The sequence below is a fragment of the Cydia amplana genome, chromosome 8 (assembly GCF_948474715.1).
Source record: "Cydia amplana chromosome 8, ilCydAmpl1.1, whole genome shotgun sequence".
Classification (NCBI taxonomy): domain Eukaryota; kingdom Metazoa; phylum Arthropoda; class Insecta; order Lepidoptera; family Tortricidae; genus Cydia; species Cydia amplana.
In genome coordinates this window covers 17,028,345-17,051,081 of record NC_086076.1, presented here as the reverse complement: position 1 = coordinate 17,051,081, position 22,737 = coordinate 17,028,345, and the positions used below count along the sequence as shown (strand labels likewise).

Below are 22,737 nucleotides of genomic sequence, written 5' to 3'. Positions count from 1 at the left end.
ATGTCTTTTAATTGAATAACACTTTTTATAAATCAATAACTATCACTTATGAAAGCAGAAGACTGTAAAAGATCGTATTAGATTCATAATTGTTACATATTTACCGTAACTTATTTTTAAAATGTGTTTTTCAATTAAAAGACACATCAAGATTGTTTAGCTTATTTCTAATGCTAAAAAAACGAACTATAGGTTGAATAAACTTTACTGAGGGACGTAACCCGAAATCGCGAAAAAGATTGGGTGTTTAGCCCCTACTGATGAGCCGACGAAACGTTTTCTAAATCAAGTTATTTTCGACATGAAAATATGACACAGACTTCTAACACTTTTACGAGAGGAGTCTGATATATAAGAGGTGCCACGCTCGACGACCCCTCCAGCGACTACTGCCGCACGGTCGCATTTTTATCGCTTGTCAGCATGCCTGTCACGTTCTAACAAGTATGTCAGTGCGAAAGTGACGGGCATAGTGACAGGCGATAAAAATGGAACCATGCTGCGCCCGCTGACAGTATCCATCAAGAAAGAACCAAACTCTCTTGACTTGATACGGAGGCAGACCCTTGGAAATTGAACTTACCAATGCGAGAAGATGCCACGCTCTACATCTCCGGACAGCCTGACGTGGATACCATCCTTCAAAAGGGAACCAAACGCCATGGCCTCAGCTAAGGCCCAGTCGACGGTTCGGTTCTCGACCATCTCCATACGAGACTTGAGGATACGCAGCAGACCCTTGAACAATTTACCTATGCGAGAAGGTGCCACGCTCTACATCCTCTCCGGACAGCCTGACGTGGATACCCTCTTTCAAGAGGGAACCAAACGCCATGGCCTCAGCTAAGGCCCAGTCAACGGTTTGATTCTTCATCTCCACGCGCGACTTGATACGGAGCAGACCCTTAGAACTTACCTATGCGAGAAGGTGCCACGCTCGACATCCTCTCCGGACAGCCTGACGTGGATGCCCTCCTTCAAGAGGGAACCAAACGCCATGGCCTTAGCCAGAGCCCAGTCGACGGTTCGGTTCTCGACCATCTCCATACGCGACTTGAGGATACGAAGCAGACCCTTGAACAACTTACCTATGCGAGAAGGTGCCACGCTCGACATCCTCTCCGGACAGCCTGACGTGGATGCCCTCCTTCAAGAGTGAACCAAACGCCATGGCCTCAGCTAAGGCCCAGTCGACGGTTCGGTTCTCAACCATCTCCATACGCGACTTGAGGATACGAAGCAGACCCTTGAACAACTTACCTATGCGAGAAGGTGCCACGCTCGACATCCTCTCCGGACAGCCTGACGTGGATGCCCTCCTTCAAGAGTGAACCAAACGCCATGGCCTCAGCTAAGGCCCAGTCGACGGTTCGGTTCTCAACCATCTCCATACGCGACTTGAGGATACGAAGCAGACCCTTGAACAACTTACCTATGCGAGAAGGTGCCACGCTCGACATCCTCTCCGGACAGCCTGACGTGGATGCCCTCCTTCAAGAGGGAACCAAACGCCATGGCCTCAGCTAAGGCCCAGTCGACGGTTCGGTTCTCAACCATCTCCATACGCGACTTGAGGATACGGAGTAGACCCTTGTGGATCTCGAACTCGGCCGCATTCGGGGGAGGGGCTGAGAAACGCTTGCCGATGTGGACGAGGGTCTCCTCTACAACGCCGCTCGGGGACATCTGCGGACAATATTTATTAGTTAGTAAACGAAATTGAATTGTTATTATTGTCTTGAAGAAAATTAAATAGTAGGCAATAAAAATTAAACTAATGATTTGACCTATCTGAAGGGTCACAAAAATCAAAAACCTAATTTGTTTATGTTACAATTTCGTTCGGACACGACTCTGGTCGAAAAAACAAGAGAACGAAAAAAAGGACATTAACAAAGGAGATCCCTGTTGTTTCCCGTAAAGTTTTAAGTCATAATGTATTGTATGTCATATTATCAATAGTCATAAAACTGAAAACCTTAACTTTTCAGGATTTTCGTAAGGTTATTTTATAGATAGGTTAGGTTTGTTTTATGGCAATCCTGAAAAGTGACGCGTTTCTGAACCAAATAAATTATGACTAACGAAAATGCGGGCAACCATTATGACTTAAAACTTTTTGCGAAACAATAGAGACCCTAAAAGGACGATGATAATTACTTTAAGGGGGTCCTTGCCCTCGAAGAAGCCGGACCAGGGCGAGTCGAGCCAGTCCTTGTACTTGATGTGGGTCTCGTGCTTGGCCTGACTGTATCCTCGCTACTTGTCAGCTAGTTACCTTAAGGGGGTCCTTGCCCTCGAAGAAGCCGGACCAGGGCGAGTCGAGCCAGTCCTTGTACTTGATGGTTGTCTCCTGCTTGGCCTGACTGTATCCTCGCTACTTGTCAGCTAGTTACCTTAAGGGGGTCCTTGCCCTCGAAGAAACCGGACCAGGGGGAGTCGAGCCAGTCCTTGTACTTGATGGTTGTCTCCTGCTTGGCCTGACTGTATCCTCGCTACTTGTCAGCTAGTTACCTTAAGGGGGTCCTTGCCCTCGAAGAAACCGGACCAGGGGGAGTCGAGCCAGTCCTTGTACTTGATGGTTGTCTCCTGCTTGGCCTGACTGTATCCTCGCTACTTGTCAGCTAGTTACCTTAAGGGGGTCCTTGCCCTCGAAGAAGCCGGACCAGAGCGAGTCGAGCCAGTCCTTGTACTTGATGGTTGTCTCCTGCTTGGCCTGGCTGTATCCTCGCTACTTGTCAGCTAGTTACCTTAAGGGGATCCTTGCCCTCGAAGAAACCAGACCAGGGGGAGTCGAGCCAGTCCTTGTACTTGATGGTTGTCTCCTGCTTGGCCTGACTGTATCCTCGCTACTTGTCAGCTAGTTACCTTAAGGGGGTCCTTGCCCTCGAAGAAGCCGGACCAGGGGGAGTCGAGCCAGTCCTTGTACTTGATGGTTGTCTCCTGCTTGGCCTGGCTGTATCCTCGCTACTTGTCAGCTAGTTACCTTAAGGGGATCCTTGCCCTCGAAGAAACCAGACCAGGGGGAGTCGAGCCAGTCCTTGTACTTGATGGTTGTCTCCTGCTTGGCCTGACTGTATCCTCGCTACTTGTCAGCTAGTTACCTTAAGGGGGTCCTTGCCCTCGAAGAAGCCGGACCAGGGCGAGTCGAGCCAGTCCTTGTACTTGATGTGGGTCTCCTGCTTGACCTGGCTGTATCCTCGCTACTTGTCAGCTAGTTACCTTAAGGGGGTCCTTGCCCTCGAAGAAGCCGGACCAGGGCGAGTCGAGCCAGTCCTTGTACTTGATGTGGGTCTCCTGCTTGACCTGGCTGTATCCTCGCTACTTGTCAGCTAGTTACCTTAAGGGGGTCCTTGCCCTCGAAGAAGCCGGACCAGGGCGAGTCGAGCCAGTCCTTGTACTTGATGGTTGTTTCCTGATTTGCCTGGCTGTATCCTTGCTACTTGTCAGCTAGTTACCTTAAGGGGGTACTTGCCCTCGAAGAAACCGGGCCAGGGGGAGTTGAGCCAGTCCTTGTACTTGATGTGGGTCTCCTGCTTGACCTGGCTGTATCCTCGCTACTTGTCAGCTAGTTACCTTAAGGGGGTCCTTGCCCTCGAAGAAGCCGGACCAGGGCGAGTCGAGCCAGTCCTTGTACTTGATGTGGGTCTCGTGCTTGGCCTGACTGTATCCTCGCTACTTGTCAGCTAGTTACCTTAAGGGGGTACTTGCCCTCGAAGAAACCGGGCCAGGGGGAGTCGAGCCAGTCCTTGTACTTGATGTGGGTCTCCTGCTTGACCTGGCTGTATCCTCGCTACTTGTCAGCTAGTTACCTTAAGGGGGTCCTTGCCCTCGAAGAAGCCGGACCAGGGCGAGTCGAGCCAGTCCTTGTACTTGATGGTTGTCTCCTGCTTGGCCTGGTTGTAGGCGTCCTCGCAGATCTTCTCGTACTTATCGCGCACGTCTTTGACCTCTTCCGCGGTCACGACGCCTTCAGAGATGAGCTGGGCGGCGTATTTGTCCAGCACTGAGAATAGAAAACGCAAGTGAATGGTGAGACGACAGAGAGGTATGGAATAAAAAGATGGTGCGCCGACTGAATGGGAATGAAGTGAATGGGACAAGGGCAAGCGAATGATGACTAAGAATAGACAAAAACAATCAAAATTCAATTAAAAATTCTGTAGACTTTGAGGGTACAATCGTTTCATGAACATTAAAAAATGTTTTCAGTTGAATGCCGTTTGGGCTGCGAGGCACTCCCGTACTGGGATTAAGAGGTCCGGAAATATAAAGAGATAATGATAGTTTATTTTTCAAGTAGGCATATTACAATGCGCATAAGGTTCCTAAGAACGTCAAATAAAGCTAAACCACCTCTGACCGAGAAGATTTAAATCCGTTCTAAATTGGAGGGTACTTTATATAGACCGGGATATGAACCGTGATTACCTTTCGTATTGTTTTTGAGCTCCCGATATTTCGACGCAGACTTTACATGCATCTTGTTCACGGGTCGGGTTGTTCACAAGATAATCTCTCATGTGCTAAACGGTAAGCTTAAAAAGTGTCAACTATAATATAGGGTTTTTTCTTACCAGGCTTAGTGTTTCTGATCTTCTGGTACATGAGGGGTTGCGTGAACATGGGTTCGTCGACCTCGTTGTGGCCGTTCCGGCGGTAGCTGACGATGTCGATGACCACGTCCTTGTGGAAGGTGGCGCGCCACTCGGCGGCCACGTTGCACACGTGCATGACCGCCTCGGGGTTGTCGCCGTTCACGTGGAAGATTGGAGCGTTCACTACGCGGGCTACGTCTGAAACCAAATAAATAAGCTTATAAGCATTGTGCTCCTGTCTGGGGCAGATTTAAAGATAACCAAGTGCCACGAAAGGCGGCAAGCTTATTGCACCGTCGCTGTTATAAGTTTGACTTTCTCTTGTGCCCTCATCATATTTTACCTATTTTTTTCTAACAAACAGATAATAACGTACCACGGCGATATGCTACAAATGCTATGTCAGTACAGCTTGTCATAAAAACCGAAAAACACCAGTTGATTTGTAATCGTAACAGAAGTGCGACAGAGACATTGGCGTTTCTGGCGGTAAACGATTGGCATGTTGGCTAGGCACCCAGGACGGACATCACTGCAAATAATGATGTATTAATTGGACAAGAGCAGTATTGACCTGCGGTGAGGTGAAGCTAAGCTGGTTGTTGGCGACAATGTGGACAGTGCCGTGAGTCGTGTAGGCGGGCAGGTCCGACAAGTACATGGTCTCATACACCACGCCCTGCCTGCTGTACCACACGATGGACATACCTGTGCAGTAGGCTGAGGAGCGTGAATGACGAGGGTCGGTGGTGAAGCCGATCTGGTTGTTGGCCACGATGTGGATGGTGCCGTGAGTCGTGTAGGCGGGCAGGTCCGACAAGTACATGGTCTCATACACCACGCCCTGCCTGCTGTACCACACGATGGACATACCTGTGCAGTAGGCTGAGGAGCGTGAATGGCGAGGGTCGGTGGTGAAGCCGATCTGGTTGTTGGCCACGATGTGGATGGTGCCGTGGGTGGTGTAGGCGGGCAGGTCCGACAAGTGCATGGTTTCGAACACCACGCCCTGGCCGGCGAAGGCTGCGTCGCCGTGCAGCAGAATGGACATGACCTATGGACAAACGATTAATTATAAGTTTTTTTAATGGTAGTACAATACAATACAAATACTCTTTATTGCACACCTCATTACAGAAAACAATACAGATAATACAGGAAGAAGAGGTTAAACAACAGGCGGTCTTATCGCTAAAAAGCGATCTCTTCCAGACAACCTTTAGGTAGCGGAAATTAATAAATTACCTACCTACCTACCTACCTACTTACCTAGTACCTACCTACTGGTCTTGATCGAAAAAATACACCTGCAATTTTTTTTTTGCCAGGTTTATGTTATTTCTAGTCAGGATCGCGAGCGCTTTTCACCCTTATAGGAGCAAAAAGTTTCTTAAAATGTCCATACATTTTTCAAACTCCGTTTTGTTACCGCCATACAAAGTATATGGGGAACTGGTAACACAATAGTAAAAAAACTCTGAAGCATTTTTTTTATTCCATTAGGATTAGAAAGAGCTCGTGATTCTAAGTAGAAATAACACAAAATTTATAAAAATATACAAAATTAATGAAAGTGGCATTATAAAACGCTCATTTATTTATGTTATACTAGCGACCCGCCCCGGCTTCGCACGGGTTAACAAATTATACATAAACCTTCCTCTTGAATCACTCTATTTAAAAAAAACCGCATCAAAATCCGTTGCTTAGTTTTAAAGATCTAAGCATACATACAGACAAACAGACAGCGGGAACCGACTTTGTTTTATACTACGTAGTGATTTATTAATTAAAATTATTATCAGTAAATTGTATTATTTATCTTGACAAGGTTTAATCACAAACAAATCTTGACAAAGTATAAACACAGTCCACTTATGATTAGATTTGAAGATGTCTAGACACGTTATTAAAAGCAAGAAGTCACTGAATTTGAAGTGGGTATTGCTACTTTTCCTCGCATTAATAAACTATCTAAAGCATCTGCTAGTCACCAAGTAAACCTATTTTATAACATCACTTGGTCTCAAAGATTCAACATCTAAAGTGTATTCATCCTTACTTGTCCTATCATGTAAACAAACACTGCTCGAAGACATTATCACATTTTTCTCAATATTCATCACTTAAAATGTTGTTGTATACTTAAAGAAACTAACAAAGTATTGAAATCAACCAATTAACCACTGAAAAATATAATTTCTAATAAGTTTTTCATCAAAAATCGCAGTAACGAACGGATTACCTCAAAAACATCTGACATTACGATGTCTACATTTTCTATGGATTTGACGTTTGTTTGTTTACATGATAAAGACACGTAAGGATGAATACACTTTAATATCTTGGGAAGGGGAAAGGAAAATCACCTTATGATAACCTTTTAGGTTGAGAAGCACGTCTGCTACAATCAAATATCTTATAGGGATTCATGGCGTTATTCATAAACGGCTGCTAACTTAGTCAGTTGATGATCGTCGTTTGTCCCTATCTGTTGTTATGCCATAGAGAGGGACAAACGACGATCATCAGCTGATTAACTTGATTTTTATGACTAACGCCGTCAAAGGTTACCTCAAGTGTTTGTCATCATAAACACCAGAATACTGGCAACCTTCTTACTAAGAGACAAGCATTGGAATTGTACTCGTATCTGGGGCTTAAGGACCCTTTAGGTATGGAACGCCACAATTTGTCACCGCATGCGAAACCTATACTTTCAATCAGATGCCTAGTCTGCAAAACGCGCCCAAGTGAAATATTAAACTGAACCATATTGCTATGGAGACAAGGTGTAATTTACCTTTTTGCCCTCGTTATCGCCACGGTAGAACTGCTCAGCGCGAGTCTTGCCCTGCACGACGGGGTTGACGGCCTCAAGATGAGAGGGGTTGGGAAGGGGATCCCTAAACTCGACCATATTGCTATAGACACAAGGTGTAATTTACCTTTTTGCCCTCGTTGTCGCCACGGCAGAACTGCTCAGCGCGAGTCTTGCCCTGCACGACGGGGTTGACGGCCTCGAGATGAGAGGGGTTGGGAAGGGGATCCCTAAACTCGACCATATTGCTATAGACACAAGGTGTAATTTACCTTTTTGCCCTCGTTGTCGCCACGGTAGAACTGCTCAGCGCGAGTCTTGCCCTGCACGACGGGGTTGACGGCCTCGAGATGAGAGGGGTTGGGAAGGGGATCCCTAAACTCGACCATATTGCTATAGACACAAGGTGTAATTTACCTTTTTGCCCTCGTTGTCGCCACGGCAGAACTGCTCAGCGCGAGTCTTGCCCTGCACGACGGGGTTGACGGCCTCGAGATGAGAGGGGTTGGGAAGGGGATCCCTAAACTCGACCATATTGCTATAGGCACAAGGTGTAATTTACCTTTTTGCCCTCGTTGTCGCCACGGTAGAACTGCTCAGCGCGAGTCTTGCCCTGCACGACGGGGTTGACGGCCTCGAGATGAGAGGGGTTGGGAAGGGGATCCCTAAACTCGACCATATTGCTATAGGCACAAGGTGTAATTTACCTTTTTGCCCTCGTTGTCGGCACGGTAGAACTGCTCAGCGCGAGTCTTGCCCTGCACGACGGGGTCAACAGCCTCGAGATGGGACGGGTTGGCAGTTCCTACAGGGGATCCCTAAACTCGACCATATTGCGATGAAGTAAAGTCTATTTCACCTTTTTGCCCTCGTTATCGCCACGGTAGAACTGCTCAGCGCGTCTTGCCCTGCACGACGGGGTCGACGGCCTCGAGATGGGACAGCATAGATCACTGAGTTAAAACGTAAATGTACGGAAAAGCGGGACTAGAGTGTGTGCGGAAAGAGAAGAGTCGTGCAATGTATGGGGCCCAATACATTTCACGACTCTTCTCTTTCCGCACAGACTCTTTATTAGAGGTTATTTTGCGAAACCTATGCTTTCAATCAGATGCCTTTTAGTCTGCAAAACGCGCCCGAGTTCCTAAACTGAACCATATTGCTATACAGACAAGGTGTAATTTACCTTTTTGCCCTCGTTGTCGCCACGGTAGAACTGCTCAGCGCGAGTCTTGCCCTGCACGACGGGGTCGACGGCCTCGAGATGAGAGGGGTTGGGAAGGGGATCCCTAAACTCGACCATATTGCTATAGACACAAGGTGTAATTTACCTTTTTGCCCTCGTTGTCGCCACGGTAGAACTGCTCAGCGCGAGTCTTGCCCTGCACGACGGGGTCGACGGCCTCGAGATGAGAGGGGTTGGGAAGGGGATCCCTAAACTCGACCATATTGCTATAGACACAAGGTGTAATTTACCTTTTTGCCCTCATTGTCGCCACGGTAGAACTGCTCAGCGCGAGTCTTGCCCTGCACGACGGGGTCGACGGCCTCGAGATGGGACGGGTTGGCGCAGACGGCGAGGCGGATGTTTTTGTTCGTGACGCGGTTCAGGCGCTCGATGTAGGTTCCCAAGTGGTATTTGACGTCACCGGAGCCCTGTGGAAGAAATTTAATAAAAAATTTAATGGGAAAACAGATATTTTACCTGTCAGACACCTAAGATACCACTTTACAGGCTATTTAAGCTTATTAACAAAAAAAAGTGGTAAAAAGTAAAAACTATTCCCACGCCATCACCACAGACAACACAGTGTATCCTCGAGAGGTTTAGTATGCTAACTTACCGAAGTCCCTTTCTAATGGATGGAGTAGAAAGAGACTTCAGCTTGTATAACAAGTTACAATTCCGCAAGGTCAGTCATTTTTCCTTTAGTATGATGACATACTTTCAATACAATTACAAGCTTTCCAATTACATACCAACAAAATAAGTACAGTCAGCAGCAGAAGTTGTTAAGCGGGCGAGGCTTTCATAATACCTTGACGCGCTCTTATTCTCTTAACAATAAAGTCGCGTCAAGATTATTTACCTCGCCCGCTTAGCAACTTTTGCTGCTGACTGTACCTACCTAACAATTTTTATTGTAGCCGTGTCAAATTAATATTATTTTATCCTCTGTTTCTATTATGACGAAGACTAATAAAAGGAGAACTTAATCATCAATATAATCATTAAAAGTAAATATTGAAAGATTTGAAAGCAATATTTACATCATCTTCGGCTTCGAGACCCGCGAACTGGGTGAACAGCTGATGCAGAGGCTTACGGCACACGTTCGCCAACACATTGAGACGACCTGCGCAAAAGAAAGTACACACATTAGTTAGGCAAAACTATAGCTAACACATCTTATCCAATAACAAGACTTATAAACTATTATTACTTACTTTAACTAGAGATGTTATCTTTGTGGTTGTTTTTTGTTTGGAAAATTTCCTTTAACCCGCATAAATGTCAATGTGGTTCAGTGAGTGGTATTCCACCTGTCCAATTTCTTTGTCCAATGTCATTGCATCTCATTCTCTCACTAACCAAAATGTGAGATGTGTATTGCACACATAGGACAAATAAATTGGACAGATGGAACACCACCCTTAGTCACGTCTAACTGTCACTTTCCTGACAAAATGAATGGGTTTTGACAATGACCGTCAGTTTTGTAACGATTGCTAACCGGCCGTCATTGCACAGTTAAGCGAAAATGCCCAAAAATAAAATGCGAATTCCATAAAAAGAGGAAAAAAACCTTGGACTTTCACTGAACCTAATATTAATTTTAATTTTATTTAGGTTACTTTATTGTTACTTTATAGTTTATACATATGTTGTTGTTCAATAAAGAACTTCTAATATTTTAAAGTTGGTTGTTTTCACTGGAATATGCACAATATTTATTTAAAAGTACGTGTAAACTCTATATTAGCGACACTCAAGGGACCGGACACTTTTAACGTTATAGAGAGTTTTCGTTAAATAGAGAGAAGTTAATATTAAAGTAAACCAACAAGAGGCAAAAATGTCGACGTTATAGGGAGTGAAACGTTATATCGAATGACGTTATACGGAGTTTACACTGTAAGTGAATACAATGTCTAGAAGTCTAGAATAAATTATTCATATAAGCGCATATTAGGCAGTATTAAGGTTGGTTGATTTGTTTATATTTTTTAAAGTATATTTTACTCCATTTTAAGTCAATGAATATTGAAATAAAGATAACACTATCATATTTAAACAAATGCTAATACAAAACAAACAAACATTAATAGTCGATTGAGCAACAGGACCATGAATTTAGTGTTGTTAACCACGTAAACCACGTAACCCGTGTGACCTATTACATCCAGTAAGACGTGTCACAACCACGGATTTATATATATCACGCGGACCTCTTTTTGCTAATCTTACTCACATAATTAACTCTAATTATTATCACCGAGCAAGACCTTTGATTATAAGAGAAAATCGGCCAGGTCTTTTTGTAACGTTTTGGCGTTACTATCAGATGATGTCGGTTATATCGTAATCAAAACGAGATGCAATTCTCTTGTTCGACTTCTCTTTCGATCACATTTGATTGTAGAGTTGAATCCGCTTGACATATATGTCATAATATGACACGTTTGTCTCAAAATGTATTGAAATGACAGATCTCAAAATTAACTACCTACTTAGCGGTTTCTTTTGAGCAGGGACTGTCCTGGTAACATAGTTATACAAACGTATATTTATAAATATTTCTTTATCGCATACTTGTATTGTTGTTACGCGGCTACCTACACTTATCGGAAATTTATAATATGACCAATAAATAAGATAAAGCGGGCATATTACGAGTACAAGGGCAGCGCAAACAATGGACATGCATACCTATGTTATACAATCCTACACACTATTAACTGAGAGTCTGTAAACTTTATTGCAATAGAAATAAGGTCCATATTGTTGCTGTTGGTACGTAAAGAGTACAAAATGAGTAATGGCATTGTAGCAACCTGCACTAGCTAACATTATATTAACCCTAGAAATAGGGAAATACCCCCAGCATAAGCTACAATTAGCTCAAAATTATTCAGTATCAACTGCCCATACCTAGATGACAATCGATGATAGAAAAGTTGTAGGTATGGAAATAGTCACGTGACTTCGTAGGTAGAATTTGTCATCCCAGTACATTTTTTTCTATTCGTTTCGCGTTTTTTTGATGTACGATTGTCATCTTGGCTAGAACCCCAACGGCGTTAGAATTGCCGCCTTTTTATCACCTGTCGCGTCATGCGTCACTTTCGCACGTATCTACTTGTTAGAACGTGACAGAAATGGTGACAGTCGAAAATAGGCGGCCAAGCTGAACCCACAGGGATCAAAAAACGGTGACCACATATAGGCCCAGCCAAACAAACGAAACATCCAAAATTAGCCACTGAAATTTGAACCTAAACTGTAGGAAATAGAGTTGATTTTCCGTTGATTGAAAATTTAACGAAACAAAGCAAAAGCGACTCTGTTCCAATTGAACATGGTTTAAATTACATCGAACTGAATAGGTACTATAGCACAGAATAAGTAATAGTATTATCATACAGAACGGCCACGCACCGCCCCGCCCCGACTCGCATTACCTCGCCCCGCGACTGGCCGCGACATGAATCTGGCTCACTTCTGGCGTCCTCTCAGTAAAGCGACTTACCCACGCACACACAATGACGCGTGTACAGACGTGCCGCGCACACATATAAACGCAAATGATTTTTGATGTATGGCGTGTCCGCCCTGCGACTATAGGTAGGACCTTGGGCCTTAGGAGGCTATACAATTCATAACCATACCCCGCAACGGAGCTAGCAAAACTGTAGCATATGACAGTTTTGTGTCAGGGTTGGCGATTATGATGAACCATTTTGCTTTAACTTTATTGTATGTAAGATTAATAAAATTGATCGAGAACCTTGTTGATCCTCTTCCGATATAACCCGGTTTAATTTACTGTCAAATAATATAAATTAACAGGTCAATGTCAATATTAGATGCGTTTCAATGTATCTGTTATTTTGTTTATAAAATCAGGTTTTTTTTTCGCATATATTTCAAATATTAAAATGGAATTTTCATTGCTTGAAAATATTGGTGTGTTTGAAAACAAAGAAAAAATATTTTTTGTACTTTAGTTTATGCGTAGTTGTGATAACCTTGACGTACAACTGCTACAGATTTGCTAGCTCGGTTGCGAGGTATGTTCATAACTCACCTCTGTGCGGCATGCCCATGATGATGGATTCCACGCCAAGCTTCGTGGACACGTCGATGACCTGCTTCATGGCGGGAATGAGGATCTCGCAGCCCTCGAGACCGAAGCGCTTCTCTGAAGACCACTTCTTCGCGAGGAAGTTCTCGAATCTGTTAACAGATTTAGGGCTCATTTAGACGGCGCGCGAACTCGTATTACGATTTTAGTTACATTGCGGACCATTGAGGTTACAGCAATTCAGCCGACCTATCAAAAGACGCAATGTAATGAAACTCGCATGCGAGTTCCCGCGCCGTCTAAATGAGCCCTTAAGTAATTTTTTCATTGAAAACTAGCTTATTATTAGCTAAGCAAATCTACTATGGGTAGATGGGGTAGGCATCAGTGGCGGCGCGTCAAACATATCCATAGGCAAGCCGGGGCTAATTTGGCTTACATATTTCCTTTACAACTCTGCTCAAACGTCCAAAAACAGGCAACCCGGTGGGAATCGGCTTTTATGGACGCGCCGCCACTGGTAGGCATAGTTATTCCGTTTCGGTGGAAATTCTGTAATAGTGGGGGTAAACTGTACAGGTATCGACCGCTCTCCAATCATTGGCCCCTTAAAACTTATTAAAACACATTCACTGCCAGCGACCCGCTAGGCGGGTTCTCTGTTCGAGGGCGCTTTTCGCTACATACGGGTTTTCCTGTATTATCAACTACGTAGCGTAGCTCGCGCTGGCACTGAATGTGTTAAGGCAGAAGTAGTGGTTTTCCTACGAGAATAGGGGCCAGTGACTGTACTTTATAAGGTCTACCATTGGGTTTAATTGATATAGTTACCCGGCGGATCGAGTGAGACGTGCGAGGATGAGTCTCTTCTGGTCGTTGCTCATCTTGGTGACATCCGGGGGTTCCATGCGTTGCCGGATCCAGTTGCATTGCTCCAGCGAGTTGATGAACATGAACTCTATACCGATGTTGTTGCAGTAAGCCTGCTCGAGGCGGTACAGGATTTCCCTAGGGAAAGAAAAAGTACTTTAAATTAAGAACAGCCAACAGCAAAAGTATCTAAGCAGGTCAGTTGTCCAAAATAATGTAGATACGATAACCAGTCCATAATGATCAGTAATCTAGATACAGTAATCCGCATTAAATCAGTTGTACAGCCAGTTATGATTGCTGTCTTCGAATCGAGCTGTTAGAACTGCAATGGGCGTATTGACAACACCGACAAATGCAAACTACATACTAACAGCAACACTCGCTGACCATTGCTAGATCGTATCTCTTAGGAATAAGGTTTATGTGGACGATGGTATACCTATATGTCGACGACCGATTATAAAATCAGGAAATCATGAAATTCCAAAGCATATCGTGAAACGTCAAAATCGATGTATCCTATTTCTGGACAGTTTGCCCTTCGGGCATCTGAAGCAACCTAACGAACCTATCGTACCGATCTATTGGTTTAATGTGACTACCACAGGACATTCATTATACAGGAACTTTACGATCGGCCGCTGACATAATACACAACGTACGATGCATATGACCTTACTCGACGGTCATACAAATTGGAAGTAATTCTTCATATTCCGTCGTCAACATAAGTATTATTAGAAGGGTGACATTTGTCGTAGTTTGCTTCACTTTCAATGCCAAAGACATTTCATCAACAGGGCGTTGGGTTTCTTTAATTATGTGCATTTTTGTAATGCTTTGCCAGTAAATAACTTTAAGTATATAAATACGCTACGAGTATTTGAAAACTGCGTACCACTACATACATATATACACATAATCAAGGTTGTTTTTCGCAAAGGCACGCAGAGAGCTCGGATTTAAATTTTTTACGATACTGACCAATCTTTTTCTGACCGCCTGATATTAAAAAAACACAAAAAGTTAAAAAATGCTAGATAGAATAAGAGTAAGACACACAATATTTGACAAAGACTGGTGGGAGACTTGGAAGAAAAAGAGGGGGGCCTTTGCCAAGCAGTAAGACACTATGAGCTTGTTAATAATATAATAATAGATAATAGATCGAGCGCAACGCCGGGCCGTGCTCGTTGACATCACCATCCCCCATGATGAGAATCTCGTGAAAGCCGAGAAGGACAAGTCCAGTAAGTACCTAGACTTGGCTCACGAGATAACCGCCATGTGGGATGTTGATTCGACGATCATTGTCCCGATAGTTGTTTCAGCGAACGGTCTAATAGCGAAGAGTCTCGACCAACATCTTGAGAGACTCTCGCTAGGTGGTTGGATCAAGGGCCAGATGCAGAAGGCGGTGATCTTGGACACGGCGCGGATAGTCCGCCGGTTCCTCTCTCTGCGGCCCTGACCACCGGTAGCTTGGGCCCTGCCCCGCTGCCGGCGGCATCCTAGATTAGGTTTTTTATAATGTGTTTATATGTATTTTTTATTGTTTTGTAAGTGTTTTTATATTTTACTTTTATATTCATATTATAAATAACCTAACGTAAGAGGAAAAATAAATAAAGGGATAATAATACATAATTTCACAATACCTGAGGGGAAGTGCCTTCTCCTTCTCTCCGATAAAAGTGGTAGAGGGCAATTTGAACACCCTGTCCATGTCAGCTTCATCTAAAAAACATGTGCTAATAAGAGAAGGGACATCTGTTTCGCTGCCAGACACTCATAAACATGTACACACGATGTTTATTTTACCCCAGTTTATAAGGCGTAAACGCTAAGTCTGACAGAAGTGAGCGAAGTAGCGGTGAGACGTTGCGTTTTCTGTCAGCGACTTTTTCTCGCACACATCTTCGCTACCTCGTCGTTTTCTAGTGGATCGGCTATAGTATATTCATGTTTATGTCTGTGTCTGCATGCCAAAGTAAATAACCTCATGTGTTATCTATATGAGTCAAGTTATACATAAAGATCAGATAGGGTGAAAGAAACACTAGGTACGTAAACATTCAGCTTGAAGTAAAAAACATAGGTAAAAATCATTGATGTAATTTTAACCCCATCTGATCTTATAATTTTAAGTACGTTCTATCAAGAATTAATGCATGACATACACCAGAAACTAGAGATTAAAGCAATCGAAGTTAAAAGTAGTCTCACACCTCAGTAGATACTGATGAAATTTTCTAATAAGCGATTTGTTGCGATTATCAAGTTTGTAAACTTACTTCACGTAAAAAGGTATTAAAACTAGTTTTAGCATCGAATATACAACACATACAAAAGAAAGCATAGCAAGACAAGCAAACAGTGGCATTAAATCTCATATCCCTTTACTAGCGAGCCCTAATGGTATAACATCACAATATGGTATAACATTGCAATATGGTATAACACCCCATATTGGTAGATCACGATCACATTTCGTGCATGGATGAGAGGTACAAATATGTAAAGGTATACAGGATGACGTTTGATAATTTTATCAAATAAAACTCGTATTAAAGACGAATTCAAAATTTCCAAAACGCATAGTTTTGAATCATGATAATTCAGAACAAAGGAACCAGAACGATGAATTGAAATGCAGTTTACAATAAGATTATGTAAGTACATAACATCATAAGAAATAAATAAACAATAGAACATAATATATTGTTTGCAATATAAAATATACAAATTATGTTTTAGTGACACATATGTTGTAATAAAGTGTATTCGCTATTAAATATCCAGAACATACGAGGTAATTTTAATCCTTAGCCATATTCTGCAAGGTGAAAGCAAAAGTCATAGCTACTTCCACTATGGTCCTACTAAATCACGAAAAAATGTTGACTGTCCCATAGAAAATCTTGTCATCGGGAGGCATAGCCAAGGTGCCAATCGTTTTTGTTACGACAACGAAACGCTTTCTGTATCTCTATCACTCTTACGTATTAGTGCGATAGAGAGACAGATACCGTTTTGTTGTCGTAGCGCTAACAATTGGCACCCTGGTCAGACAAAATTTCGTGATTTCGGAGTTGCTCCCACGGTAAAAGGCGTTTAGTATGACCTACGTAATCACCTAGCACAATATGCCTAACTATACCGGTTGAAACCATCCTGTATGGTGCTTAAAAAGTTAAAAACATCTGGAAAAGGCTAGACCAATCATGTATAGATATTTCTGAGCATTTTGCTCGCTCCGATCTCCGTATTATTGACAGTGAATGGAGTGATAAATATAGCCAGAGTAATAGTTGACTCGCGGCCAATTTTCACAAGTCTTATATAATGAGTACCGAATAGCAGTGAAAGATTACGCCTTGTTTATTTGATCTGAGTCCAAGACGAGCCCACGTGACCTTTATACGCACAGTCGCAGTATTTTCTTATCTGTGACGGACTGAAGAATTTTTTTTTGTTTACCTAGAGGTCAATTCAAACTTTTTTGACATCAAAATGATGATGTCATTTTGTTATCATTCGCAAGTGCGTCTCGTTCACGCTACGCATGTTTTCGTCATATAAAATGATAGTGAAATGATAACAAAGTATTTTTCTTGGAAACATAACTATAAAATTAACCTTTTTAGTTTATACTGAAACCAAATCAAGGTAATTTAGATTACATGACAATTATTATTAGATTAACTGTTTGTTATTTTTTGTGTATGAAAATATGAAAAAAATCTTGGTGGTTTAGCAAACTAAGTATACTTTAAAAACGAAAATGGTGAAGATTACTAAAAGTAACGATTTTATTACCAACATGCGTATGCTTGTATTAATGGTGGCATTTCACATGCCTTAATTTGTTATCCCTATTTTGAGTCAAATAGACAATTGCAACACAAATGTTGTGAAGTACCTTACATACAACATGCACCAATATATATGTATTAAAATAATAGGTGGAGTTACAATAGAAGCATACGCACAATATACGTGCGTGACATGACAGCAAAAAAAATATTGATTGGAAAGTAAAGTGTAGCGGCGTTATTCATAAACGTCTGCTAAGTTAATCAGCTGATGATCGTCGTTTGTCCCTCTCTATGGCATAACGACAGATAGGCACAATCGACGATCATCAACTGATTAAGTTAGCAGCCGTTTATGAATAATGCCATATTTGCCGCTTTGAAATTGACAGCAAAACGAGATGGCGCGGTACGGTTCCGTACATTATGCAGTAACTCTGTAAATTTTCATGTTAATATCTTTTGTGCAAAAATAGTTACAACTTTTTAATCATACGTCTTAGACCAATGTTCTTTGCTATTGAGCGATAGTTTCAGGCAATCAGGTTTCAAATCGATGAAGTTACTAGAGAAAGTCCTCAAGATTGCTATTCATATTTTTTTGCAAACCATAGTATGATCTAAAAAAGCGCTACAACTTTTCAATAACTCTGCTGGACTGAACGCACTGCACCTTAAGGCTTCGTCACACAGGCGCGTTTTCCGGGCGCGGCGTGAGCGGGGCGCGCCGCTTTTACATATAAAATGCTCACGCCCCGCTCACGCCGCGCCCGGAAAACGCGCCTGTGTGACGAAAACTTTACCTTTGTACAATCAATAATTCTTTGCTTAGCGTGCGAGCCGAGGACCGGTGCTGCTACAGTTACCTATGGCGCCGAAAATAAGCGTTTCATTTTTTTTTTGCCATTTTTATATATTGTGCCCTTTTATGCCACTTTTGTTTTATTTCTAGTTAGGATCGCGAGTCATTTTCCATACTTTTTTCAAACTTTCTTTGTTATTACCGCCATACAATGTTTATGGGGAAATTGTAACACAATAGGAACATTTTTTATCCCATTAGGATCGAATGAGCTCGTGATTCTGAGTAGAAATAAGACAAAGGTGGCAAAAAAAGCACAATGTATAAAAATGGCAAAAAATAAAAGAACCGCTCAAATAAATTACGAACAGAAATAAAATCATAACAAAAAGCTAATGCAATTAAACTGAACTTTTGCACTGCAGTTGATTCGCTTCTGTTCATAAGTTATTACTGGAGATCGGGCGAAGACAGATGTCAAATTTGGTAAAAAGCTAACACAACTAAATTAGTTTTCATTTAAGTTATTATCATTGTATTAGAAAATATTATTATTTTCTTATTTCTAGGCAAATAAGAATGAAAAAATAAATTAAACTATCATAACCAGTTTGTTTTAATATTTTTTTGACATTTAAAACAGATAAAAGTAAAAACATAGGAAAAATATAGTTGCGGACTTTACTTTGCGGAGGAGTATACTTTGCGGAAACGTGGCATGAAAAACAAGCAGTTCACGAGTGGTACAATAACATTCGAATTCCACCGAGTCACAATAGTATTAGAAAGAGTAAGTAAATATATAACAGCTTCAAGAAACATTTTGTAAACTATGAAAATAAAAGCAACTTCAATTAGGGAGTAAAACATTAAAAAAAATCTGGTACCACTTTAGAAATGTTAGGTAGGTAGTGGTTTGACGTATAAGCATATTGTAACCAACCAAATTTGATTATAATTAATCTCCGTCCGATCCCCATCCAGCCATAACTCCATGCTACCACAATCAGGGATTGGTGTTAAAATTTTTAAATCTGTAGGTATTTTGATATGGGTATGATACGATAGCTCGCAAAATCTGCCACTCTTGTCAAGTTATCATAACAATAATAAACTGGGACATTATACAAAAAGGTCTACTTTGTCGGGGATGTGACGCGTATGCCATCTACCTTAATAAACTTCAGCAATCTATATTATATGTATACCGTTGAATTTAAAGGTAAGTTATCAAACGTTATCATGCCAAATATCGGCTTCTTAGCGTTATCAGAGTTGTTAATAAAATAGCGTCACGTACCCGACACTTTACTGGGCTATAACTGCGAAAACCGAAGTTCGCAAATTGCGGGCATCTTTCTCTTTAACTCCAATTAAGGCGTAATTAGAGTGACAGAGACAGTTTGTGAACATCGGTGTTCACGATAGGCCGTCTGGAATGCCCCATTTGTGATTTTAAAATGAGAATCGGTCTCAGGGTTCTTTTCTTACCGAACCGGTAACTGTTGTGTATGACCTCCCTCGGGTTTTTACCGCCTAGGTCGGCGTTCGATATTTCCAACGGGTCGAGATTCGCTATATGATGTCCTCGGATCTGTTGTTTAGTTCTGCTTTTAGTATGCGAAAGTATTACAACTGCATGTGCGTTAAGTAAATAAGAAGAAAAAGCTTAAAGAAACGTAACATATAGATACTTTACGGCTGAAAATAGTCAGTTTAACATCGTGTGTAAATAAATAAAAAATAAGGGTGATCAAGTAATCACTTATTTTAGTTCAGTAACTGAGATTTCAACAATTATCGAAATGAGACACATTTTGAATAGTAATTGCTCGTATAAAGTAAAGTATGCAAATATTCCGAGCAATATTCTTTCTTTTTGTTTAGAATTGGAATCATAACAAATATTGATAACACAACAAGTTTATTATGACGTCTGTTATCAATATATTAAGATTTTTTTAATTATTTTTAAACTATGTATTATCAATTCTGATCACGACAACAATTATAACCTATTTCAAAATGAATAGTAAACTTGTTAAAGCAATGCAAAACTGACTCACGAAGTATCATAAACATATACAAATATTAAAAATAAACAATGTTATTATACAAACAAACGGTAATTAACGATAGTTAATTAAGTAAGCGTCTATGTCGTAAAATTAGTTGACACTAACGATAACGTGCACGTAAACACTGGCTTTTATCACTTTTTAATGAGGACTTTACATTCCACACATATAGGAAAATATACTTAAGTATATAATTGAACACACTCATATGTTAAAAAGTTAGTGACATCTTAGATAGTTTTGTGTATATTATGTTTTAACTTACTGTTTTCTAACGGAAAAAAATGGATGGACACGGTATACGCACTAGGTACTTATCCTAAAAGGTGTATTCCAGTAATTCAAAATCACTTCCGAAACTCGGGTAATTCCGAAAATGGACTCTGATTTTGTGGCTTAAGGGCGTCCGCTAGCTAGCGCGGTTGCACGGAGCGGGTGAGCGGGTTAAGGAATAGTAGATTGTTAACCAAGGGATGAAAGGCAGTCGTTTCTGCCGAGGTAGTTTGGCGCTCGAATGCAGTGAGAGCGCCAATAGTCCGAGGCTGAATGATGCCTTTCACCCGAATTAAACACTCTACTTTTCATTTCGAATACGAGGAAAGTAAAATGCATGTTTTTTTTTAAAACATAACTAAGTATATTTATAGTATTTTTTGAGGGTAGTTTCAATTAACTATTTAGGCAAAAGTATAGTTATTTATGGAATGGGGAGTTAAATATCAGAATGGAAATTGTAAAACATCCATTTAAACCCAAATTTCAATTGCTTACCGTAAAAAAATTAATTAAATCGTACTTGGAACCTAAAATGCTCTAGTGCAGAAACGTATCATTTGCTGCACACCTTTTAGAACAACAAATGGGGTCATTTGTTGTTGTATACTATTTTTTCGTTTCTCATGCTCTGAAAGAGGGTTCTTTCAGAGCATGAGAAACGAAAAAATAGTATTCATGAGCAACGCTAACTGGCGCGGACGCAAGCAACGGATTTTACCTACAATGACACTCGCGTGCGTGCGCCCGCTCCGTGCATCTTAACACATTAAAACCATGTTATTGGTAGATATATATTATTAAGCAAAAACGCTCAAAAAAATATTTTGCTTAATCATATACATATGTGTATTTCCAGTTTTATTAAATTTCTAGTAAAGGAATATGTCTGCGTGCGGGTGAGGTTAGTAGCGAAAATACAGGAAAACCTAATTTAGATTTTTAGTTAAAGCCTTAGCCGTGGGTTAGTAATAGATTGACCGAATATTTCAATAAGCTAGTCTCATACGTGTAAATACTATATTTCAAACTAACGCATATCCCCCATTTCGTCAATATAAATAATTGTTTGTTTAAGCTAATAAAATAACTAATAACCAAGCACCGTATATAAAAACATATTATAGTGTATGACGGGACGGTAATAAAATAGAATAAGTATAATAGTTGACGATACGTAGATAACAATTTGCATAAAAAGCATAAAAAGAAAGCAATTTTTTATAAAACTACCACTACTTATAGAATGCCCTTCAAATAAATTAACTCTTTACATTTTCTAATAACATAATTAACTATAATTTTCGTGTTTTACTTAATACTCAATTGCCTAAAAGTATTAGGCCGATACTGTTTTTAATTATTCCAAAATTTTATGAAATTGATGAATCTCGGTTTCTCTAAACATGAGGGTTAAAATGATAATTATAATGTGAATTAAAACCAAATCATATGATTTATTTTAGGAAAACTGTATGTAATGTAAATCGGAGTATAACAGAGTTCCTAGCAAAGTATTTATAATCAGATCGGCAGTGATAATCTATATTTTTTTTAATTCACTAAATTAAATTGTATTGCAAAATAACGTGTGTTAACCGTCATATGATATTATAAATAAAATTCACAAAATAAATGAATAACGACAAACCGATAAAACACGGAATAATATAGTTAACAATGTATTAGAACCGCAAGAACCCTCACTACGCTTTGTGTTCAAGAATGCAAGTGCCGAAGCGAGACCCTACACCATGTTATGAATCGCCTATTGAAAGTTAGAGGGACGTATCGACCGAAAGTGTTTGCAGGGGCTTTTAATACGTATAATATAATATAACTCAAAAATATTATTAAATAAATATGCCGATAAGATAAATATAATATACTAATTTTTTTAGGGCTGATTTAGACGGCGCGTGAACTCGCATGCAATTTTAGTTACATTGCGGACTGTTGGTTACGTCCAATTCAACCGACCGATCAAAACCCGCAATGTAATGAAACTCGCATGCGAGTTCTCACATCGTCTAAATGAGCCCTTAATATCTGTGCCATACTATAAAACCAACACGCACATCTAAAAATATATGAACAAGCCCTTTAACATCTTGATAACAGAAGCTATCAAGAAGTCTGAATTTAATAACAGAATATGAATTAGTCAGTCT

General features: G+C 40.9%; 1 protein-coding gene across 1 annotated transcript in view; it reads right to left on the bottom strand.

Moving 5' to 3' along the window:
- Positions 1–22,737, bottom strand: part of LOC134650156 (2-oxoglutarate dehydrogenase complex component E1) — a 49,876-nt gene that overhangs the window by 10,562 nt on the left and 16,577 nt on the right. The window contains exons 7-16 of the mRNA XM_063505013.1: positions 19,707–19,809; positions 15,257–15,335; positions 13,557–13,733; positions 12,729–12,877; positions 9,691–9,776; positions 8,896–9,075; positions 5,472–5,652; positions 4,578–4,796; positions 3,813–4,006; positions 1,433–1,686 (exon numbers count right to left, since the gene is read on the bottom strand). Coding sequence (XP_063361083.1) covers positions 1,433–1,686; positions 3,813–4,006; positions 4,578–4,796; positions 5,472–5,652; positions 8,896–9,075; positions 9,691–9,776; positions 12,729–12,877; positions 13,557–13,733; positions 15,257–15,335; positions 19,707–19,809 — 1,622 coding nt within the window. The remainder of the gene's footprint in view (positions 1–1,432; positions 1,687–3,812; positions 4,007–4,577; positions 4,797–5,471; positions 5,653–8,895; positions 9,076–9,690; positions 9,777–12,728; positions 12,878–13,556; positions 13,734–15,256; positions 15,336–19,706; positions 19,810–22,737) is intronic.